This window comes from Lepisma saccharinum, chromosome 28 (genome assembly GCF_977018435.1).
Source record: "Lepisma saccharinum chromosome 28, izLepSacc3.1, whole genome shotgun sequence".
NCBI classification, from domain to species: Eukaryota; Metazoa; Arthropoda; class Insecta; order Zygentoma; family Lepismatidae; genus Lepisma; species Lepisma saccharinum.
In genome coordinates this window covers 37,389,059-37,398,560 of record NC_139256.1, presented here as the reverse complement: position 1 = coordinate 37,398,560, position 9,502 = coordinate 37,389,059, and the positions used below count along the sequence as shown (strand labels likewise).

At 39.7% G+C, this 9,502-nt stretch overlaps 1 protein-coding gene across 1 annotated transcript in view; it reads left to right on the top strand.

Annotated features, from left to right (window-relative positions):
• The first annotated feature begins 6,251 nt into the window (after positions 1–6,251).
• LOC145980695 (cyclin-dependent kinase 2-interacting protein-like) overlaps positions 6,252–9,502 on the top strand; it is a 74,941-nt gene continuing 71,690 nt past the window's right edge. The window contains exon 1 of the mRNA XM_083113757.1: positions 6,252–6,497. Within this exon, the coding sequence (XP_082969883.1) occupies positions 6,422–6,497 (76 nt within the window). The 5' untranslated portion in view covers positions 6,252–6,421. The remainder of the gene's footprint in view (positions 6,498–9,502) is intronic.

Here is a 9,502-nt window from a genome sequence, read left to right as displayed (position 1 = left end):
TTGAGCAGGTCGTTTGTCACCTAAACACTACAGTTTACAGGTTGGTAAAATCTGACATGAAAGCAGATAATACGCTTAAGTCTTATTTATATGTAATTTTCACGGACGTACAATATTGTCAACAGTATCATATTTGAGCAGGTCGTTTGTCACCTAAACACTACAGTTTACAGGTTGGTAAAATCTGGCATGAAAGCAGATAAAACGCTTAAGTCTTATTTATATATAATTTTCACGGGCGTACAATATTGTTAAGAGCGTCAGTTTCCGTAGAGCTCTCTTTTCCATCTTCCCTCTATACAGTGAAGCTGTAGAAGACACAATTAGCTAACCTAGCATACAACATACTTTCCTAATTAATATGGATATTGTCACACATTCCTCTTATTTTATACTGTTGTAAATAGAAAAAATTATGTACGGTAAATATTTTGTACATTATAGGGAAAAAATACAAAATATCCCCCAACTTTAATTCGATCCATTTCTGAATCGAATTTTTTTACATATTTTCACGCCGGCACATATGTTCTATTTTGCTTCTTTTACTTGCCTTGCTTAATTAACTCTCGCTAATTAGCATTTTTTTGGAAGAAGTCAAATAGAACAACATATGGCGGTATGAGAAATATGTAAATTAAAGAATATTTTAGTAATATAAGGGCCCTAGCAATTAGCTTCGTCGACTAAGAGTACTCTTTTAAACATCTTCAGCTATCGTATTACTACGTGAAGACGTTTAAAATGTTTGAGTGTTGAAAAAATTTGACCCGACTTTTTATTTCTATTGTTTGCTAATAGATGGCGCTAATAGTACCCCCTCCCCTCCCTCTCCCCTCTTCTCCTCTGCTGTATAACAAATAGCACAAACATAAAAATCAAGATTTTGGAGAGCAAAACATAAAATTTGCATGCATCTGATGTCGAACTAGGAACTTTATCTTTCGGGGAGTCAACATTATTTTTTTACTCAGTCGTCATATAACATAAACACACACAAACATTCACATGTGCTTTTATTATTTTGTGTTCGGTAAGTACAAGTATATTCTTACATAAATTATTGTTTAATTTAATAAATTGTAAACTCGAAGCCTGCTATACTAACACGCCTTCTGTGTTTCATTATACTATTGAAAGCGAATGTTGCGTGCATACGGAAATAACACAGAAAAAAAAGCGGATGGAAGCAATTTAAAATCAGTAGAGCAAGATTAGTATTACGAGAACGTAAAAACATGTGCTTTCATTCAACTTCGAAAAATAAGAATAAATATGTGCATACAGAACACATATGCTTTCTTTTCACAGTTGTAAAATCATATAAATTGTACATGAAGTAAGTTACGGGAAAGCTCTTTCTTTTATGTCTGTGTATATGTATGTTGTACAATTAGGTACAAGTATTGTACAATTAGGTACAAATTGTTGTACAATTATTTCCCCCAGTTGCCCAGTTGGAGTTGGGGGCATAACACTGGTACTATTTGTTTAATATTTTATTTCAAATTCACTGTCAGAAACTAGTGTTGCCAGTTCCTGGATGTAGGTTTACCTACTCTGTTGGTTGTCACTGTCAAGCTTCCAGTATTCGTACAGCATAAAAAGCTATAAACCCCCTTCTCAAAATATATACATTGTATACGCCAAGATGCTCAATAGCCTAGCAACACATCATGAAAAAACATGCCAAGAGGACCCAGTGGGTTTATAAGTCAGTGCTGCCAACTCCTATTTGTAGGTTAGCTTAGCCTGTGAAAAATCATATAGTAGAATTTTTGTAGAGTGGGTAGGCAACACCAACAAGCATCAAATAATAATTTCGAGCCTCAAATAATAATTCGAGCCTTGTTAGTGTTGCCAATTCCTATTTGTAAACCTTTACTTTTTTTGGTTGGGCACCACGCACTCCTGGCGGGGTTATGGAGGACAGGAATCCTAAAAACAACAATTATTATTATTTTGTTTGTTTGTTTGTGTTATAATATAAGTGTGTGTGCGCGCGCGCATGTGTGTGTGTGTGCGTGTGTGTGTGGCACATCGTTCCCCCGAGAGAGGTTTACAAAAATCACGATATACGGAGTTGGAAAATTACGATATGGCGCATTCGCTTATTACTGTTGCCAGCCATAAATCTCTCTCTCTCTCTTCATCTTACAGCAACGTTGGCATCTCTATTTTTTTTTTAGTTGGAAGTAAATTGCCAACACACTCTAGTTAATAATGCTACATATTATACACACACACGCACACACGCACGCGCGCGCGCGCGCTTGTGTTGCCATCCACCCACCCACCTCTCTCTTTTACGGCAGTACCAACTCTCCTTGTTTAGTATATGTAGGTTGGCAAAAATTGCTTTATGTACTGTAAACCAACCCTCAAGCAAAATTGCCAGCTCCTTGTTTTAGGTTAGGTTAGATCAAAAAAAATTGTAGGTAGGTTGTCGGTTGTTTATCTCTTCCCTCTCTCTCTCTCCTCTCTCTTTTTTTTGTAAAAAGCTATGGCAAAACCACCAGGTTGGCAACCTTGCTTTATGCACTGTAAACCAAGCCTCAAGCAACATTGCCAGCTCCTTGCTTTAGGTGGTTAGACCCAAAAAAAAAAAACCTTGGTGATTTTTTCGAGTAAGGTGTTGGCAATACTGCGAGAAAATAAGACTTATGCCTTACAAGAGCAAACCATTAAGGCGAGCCCTCAAGCAAGATTGCCAGCTCCTTGCTTTAGGTGGTTAGACTAAAAAAAAACCTTGGTGATTTTTTCGAGTGAGGAGTTGGCAACACTGCGAGAAAATGAGGCTCATGCCTTACAAGAAAAATCCATTAAGGCGAGCCTCATTTTCGGGCGCAGTAGCGGCCCGCTCCCACTACTGACGATATATAATTTATGCACATTCAGCGTACATATGGAGGGGGAAAGGGGGAAAATTCCCTCAAAAATACTTTTCTTAAAAAAATGGTGTTTCCCCCCGCCCCCGAAAAAAATGTCAAAATGCACAAAATGCAAAATTTGTGCAAATTTGGCGTATATATGAAGGGGGAAGGGAGAAAACCCCCAAAAATTATATTAAAAAATTGTTGAAATGTTTGAAATTTATCTTTTCCCTTGAAAAGAGACGCAAAAGAGAAGTCCCTTTTCCTGCCTTTTCATCTCCATTTTCATGAAGACAAAAGAAATGCAAAAAAACATTTCTGTTAAATACATGTGTTAGGAACAATATTAAAAAATCGAAATTCTAGCCAAAAATAGAAAAGTTATAACGTAAAACTACGACCTTGACACAGGGTATCTCGATCGAGATACTTGGGACCGTGAGGCTTACATTTGGGTATCTCGTTCGAGATACTTGGGACCCAAAAGGTTAATTTACGATCGCTCGTTGTGGTAAGGCAGCATATCGTTTGCAACTGTTTCCTACCTTAATTTTACAGGAGTACTTTCACCTCCACCAAAACGAACAACGCGTACAGTTCACTTATGTCCAAGCGCATAGCAACCTTAATCCTTATCAACACCTAGTGGATCTTTATGAAAAAACAGCTACGGACGTTCCTTCCCCCTCTCCTATCCGACTTGCCTATACTGATATTTTAACTCGGGTGAAAAAATAATCATTCCCAGTGGGAAAATTGGGTTCATGCCGCAGTAGCGAGAACCACTACTTATAAATGGTTCATGGATCAACTCCCTACTCGACCCTGGTTTCATCACCTTAAAATGCCTCGTGAAGTGATCACTTTCATCCTACGCCTTAGAACGGGACACGTGACCCCAAACGATCATCTGGCAAGAATTCACCAAACTCCCTCTCCCAATTGTACCTGCGGCGAACATAAACAAACCCCCACCCATTTATTTTTTCAATGCCCGCTCTGGAATAAACAACGTCATGCACTCTTTCACAGACTCCGTCGAAAAAAGGTTCCTTTTCCTCTATCCTTGCCCTCTTTACTTTCATCCCCTTCCCCCTCTATGGTTTTGCTCGACAGTGTGAACTTCGCTTCTGATATCATCCCTCAACATTGCAGTGTTATAGTGACAGTGAAGTGAAGTGTAACAAAATATTGTGATGTTCATAATAGTGCGCGAATTTTCAAGCCATCAATGTTTTTAGGCCGAGTCTGCTGCCACGCACGTGTCAGCAGTAAGAATAAGCGTCAAATTTGCTGCTGCCACGTAATTCGTCTGCTAAGAGTATGTTAGAAATCTTAAGAACTGATTAAGACGAGAGAAATGCAAATTTATGATTAGTGGGAATGAATGTACAGGAAATTTAGAATCTTTTTCTTTAGAAAGCATTTAGCGATATTATTTTAATGCTATACCTGCCGCAAAATTAGTTTGGTATTGACGCTTGGGAAGCACGTGGAGAAAGCGGGTCTACGTTACTGCGGGAGGGTGGTTTGCTGGCATGCGAGCCAATCAAAATCGTCCCAGTGCTTCACTCAAGCCCTGGTTACCTAGCAACAGAAAACGTTTATCTCGGTGTTGCCGCTTATCGGGCGATTATTTCTGCGATCAGTTTTCATGTTGTTGGGAGAGGACATGTTGTTTGTTTGGTGTTTATTGAATTTAGAGTATTCTCTGTTGTATATAGCGTGTTGTTTTAGTGTGTTATTTTTTTGTACATAATTTTCTGTATTCTGCTTGAGTATGTCGTGTGCTTGTGTGAAGAATGTCAAGCACAGGAGGCAATACTCGAGGAATTCCTCTCAAAGGCCAAACGCGGGAGATCGTTTGTTCTGCGCGCAAATATTTTGAGCAAGAGAGAAACAATGGGGGTCCAATCATTTATGTAAATAAAGTTCTGGACAGGACTGCTGCTGCTGTCGGCGTGTCTAAGAACACTATTGTTACCATAGGTAAAGAAGAATATAATGTGGTAGAAATAAATCAATGCGAGGCTTCAAAACTGGAAACCCCAGGAAAGAAGAGGAATATCGGTAAACGCATGACAAATTTAGATACCTTTCAGCAAGACGCTATTCGTCGCCATATTTACTCTTGTTATAGGAGGAAAGTTCATCCCACTGTAGGGAAACTGCGCGTTTCGTTGAAAGATTCGGGACATTTTCAAGGTGGGAAAACATCTTTAAGGACAGTCATAAAATCTCTGGGATTCTCATACAAAAAAATTAATGGACGCAAATAAAGTAAAGTATGGAGGCATATGGTGATGTGGAGGTAGTGCTCCACACATTCTCGACCTCGACCTAGGCCATATTATGGAGGTGATGCGGTGATGTGGTTCACCAACCGCCTTTACCCCAGGTTTGCCCCAGGTACTCATTTGGGCTGAGTCGACTCCGGAGCCGCTAGGGATATTTGATTGATTGATTTGTTGTTTTAAGTCCACTTTATGCACGGGAAGGCTAATCGGGACTGAACCTACAGTTTAAAGTGAGATCCGAACCACTGTGCCATGTGCCTCCACAGGGTATCGAACCAGGAACCCCTTGATTACAAGGCGACGACGTTACCACTACGCCATCGGGGAGGCATGCTAAGGATATTTGAAAGAGTTCCCCAAACCACCGCGGGTCTCCCGCGTAAAAGTCAGACGCCTCACCAACTGGACTTTGTGCAATTCAGTTGCGGTATAATTGAAAGATGAGCAGACTTTAACGGCGACTTCGGAAAGAAATGATTATTGAAAGTGTATATATTCAATATTTTCAGAATGGATTGAAAAGGTAACTTGTAAACAATGCTCGTTTCGTTAATTCGTTCGTTGTAAGGGAATGGAAATGAAGAGAGAAAACAATAACACATTCATCATTGTTGTCATCATTGTTATTATGTTTTCTTCAAAAAACAATAACACATTTCATCATTGTTGTTCCTTTTCATAACACGTTTTCCTCAACACAGCGTCAGACGGCTGCACTGCGTATACCGTACTGCATGATGTGGCAACACCGTGACGCGTGTTCCTTCAGCTCTCAATACCAAACTAATTTTGCGGCAGGCAGAACCTAACCTAACTACGAGAGCATTTAGGTTTATTATTATAAGAATGCTAATCTTAAAACATTTTTGTGAAAGTAATCGCTACAACTTCACATAATGTGTTACAGACGTAATTGCATACATAGCATGATGAAATCACGATAAAACAAAGACCGAGTCTACTGCCACGCGCATCTTTTTTGAGATTCCAGCAGAAAAAGAACGTGGCAGCAGACACTGCCATGTTTTTAGACCTTTGCCCAGAACTGCTACCACACAAGCGGCGAGGGGCATGAAGAAGAAGAAGAAAAAGCTTGCTTGCATCGTCTGCTTGCGTTTGAAGTTCTTTGTGTACTAAGACCATTAACGTATATTTAACTTGAACACTGACATTAGATGCATGAAAAAGAAATTTAGAGACCTGTTAAGGTGTTATCCTATTTCATTAGAAGTGGCATAATCGAACGACAGTATGGATAGTCCGAACAACAGTATAGTTATCCCGAAGCAAGTTGAAAATGTTGGAACTCACTTTTCACCGGTTGATGGTAAGACCTATTTACTACTTACATTGGTACCAGTTCGGTATATCGAAAACACATTAAAATCTGATATTTTGTGTTTCGCATGGTTCGTTCTTACCCATTACTTATTGCGGAACATAGTTCAAGGTGCCATTATGATTTTTACACGAAAACAAACACAATTTTTCCCCAGAGTGATTTTTTTATTCCTTTCTTCGCTTCCTTAACACACAATATGGCGGCCACATCTTGACAAGTTGTGGGTATGTAGTGTTTCCAACCCTCTTCACCGAAAAATACCTACTATCGTGTTCGTCACCGGTGGAAATTGTACATTATGCACGGGTAGCTGATGGATAGCCTGGGTAGCTGACGGATAGCCCCACAAACCATTATGTACGGTAGCTGATGGATAGCCCCACGAACCATTTCCAATAAGGTTTGGTTCTGTTAGGCAAGCATAGTGAAAATGGTATGACTAAACATGACTGGACCCCTCTCCGATTTTCTTCATATTTGGCATACTTACTAATTGAGACCTGCTAATGACGAATCTGAAGTTAAAATTTGTCGGGAACGTCTAGAAATTGCAAAATAATTGTGAACCATTGACACTAGCCCCACGAACCACTGGTGCTAGCCCCACAAACTATTTATGTGTGGTTAGGTTAGGCAAACATAGTTAAAATGGTAACACTTTACTATACCGGAGACGGATTTCTTCAAATTTACAGGAGAAAGTACGGTAAATTTCTCGTATCGGACAAACAGCTGAAATTTCATAATTCTTTTCCTTTCAATATTCGTACTTACGTATTCTGCATTGACAAACATTGCTGAAGGTGACATTTCGCTAATTTCACCGAAAATAGCTATATTTGCGACATATCGAGTAAGTTTTCTTGGTTGCTTCTTCCCTTCCGTAACACGGGAAACGGCCGTCACAGTTTCACCACCGTAGTCCATATGCAATGTTTCAACCCCACCACGCGTAGAAAGTGCAAGATAAGCGAAATTGAGTGATCCGCGATCGGCACAATTGCTCATTATTTACCGGTGAGGAGGAATGTCGGAAATGTGTTCGGGAATGTAGTTTTGATCCATTTTAATGCGAATGCATGTGGTTTTCTACGAAAATCTATTTCCGACGAGCTATTGCTGCTGCCGCTATTTGCTTTCTGCACGAGAGCACAATACACGCTATTGCTGCTGCTGCTAGAAGCCGATGTTGTCCGAATGTCGGAAACGTGTTCGGGAATGAAGTTTTGATCCATTTTAATGCGAATGCATATGGTTTTCTATGAAAATCTATTTCCGACGAGCTATTGCTGCTGCCGCTATTTGCTTTCTGCACGAGACCACAATACACGCTATTGCTGCTGCTAGAAGCCGATGTTGTCCGACTGTGGGAAATGTGTTCGGGAATGAAGTTTTGATCCATTTTAATGCGAATGCATGTGGTTTTCTACGAAAATCTATTTCCGACGAGCTATTGCTGCTGCCGCTATTTGCTTTCTGCACGAGACCACAATACATGCTATTGCTGCTGCTAGAAGCCGATGTTGTCCGTATATGCTAAATTGGACGAAAGGAGTGCTAATGGAACCTAACCTAACAGGCCTAACCTAACCTAGTAGGCATACCTCGTCCCCGTGATGGTTCGTGGGGCTATCGTAAATTTTTGGGGCTACCCGTGGATGGTTTGTGGGAAATAAGGAACAACAGTAAGTACTCGTTAATGTAAGAAATAGACATTATATTCGTTAGAAATTCATTATTTCTTCTAAATAAATGTTCCGCAATGCAGAATAGTACGTTAGCAATGTAAAAAATTGCGAAATAAATCATTGATAGGTGTCTCCGGTATAGTAAAGTAGTACTGTTAAAATTTCGTGTTGTGGTAGTATCAGGATCTAGAAATTGCAAAATAGTTGCGAACCATTGGCGCTAGCCCCACGAACCATTGGAGCTAGCCCCACAAACCATTGTCGCTAGCCCCACGAACCATTAACGTGTGGTTAGGTTAGGCAAACATAGTTAAAATTTGGTGTCGTGTAGTATCAGGAATATATATATTTGCTGGATCGAGTTTACAATACCGGACCACTCCAATTTCTATGAAATTTCGCCTACTCACTAATTGTGAACTCCTAATCACGAATCTGCATGTAATTATTGGCGGTCGAGTATCGAAATCGAGGAAAAAACTAAATAAACTGTTTTCTTAATGTAACGTAACCCTTCCATAACAACAGTAGCTCCACGGAACATGCCATTTTCCCCAAATGGGTGTCACTTATCGCACAACACTTTAGCAACATTGTATTCTGACATTACGGGAGAGAGCTTTCTCATGTTAAGCAAGGCAAGGTATAGTTCTCTTAGCCAAAATATTAATTTTTCTTTGTGTTTATTCTAATGGAACCTAACCTAACCTCGTAGGCATTCCTCGTCTGACATCAATATTCAAGGTTGCAAGATTGTTGTGCGTATAGGAAGACCATTAAGATGGTTCTGAATTGCTGTGTATGGACAATCAACGTGGTAAATCGCAAGGTTATTTTACAGGTTCTACACGTAAATGTACAATTTTAACAAGTGACTGCCAAATATGAACTACAGATACGTCATCAGGACACTGAAATTAGTAAGTAGGCGAAATTTTATAGAAATTGGAGAGTGGTCCAGTATTGTAAACTCATGCCTATTTGCTTGTGAAACAAAAAATTTCACGAAAATCGATGGTTTCCATTCCGAAAACTAACGCCGTATTTTCGCTTATTTTGCAATTTCTAGACGTTTCCGACAACTTTTAACTTGAGATTCGTGATTAGGAGGCCTCAATTAGTGAGTATGCCAAATATGAAGAAAATCGGAGAGGGGTCCGGTCATCTTCAGTCATTCCAAAAAGGGGTTGGAAACACTGACAGGGGCTTACATCATCAAACGTACGCAGCATGCAGTTCATGTAGCAAAAGCAATGGCAATTTTGCGTCTGTGAGATATATCTCTTGAAAAATACATGATTT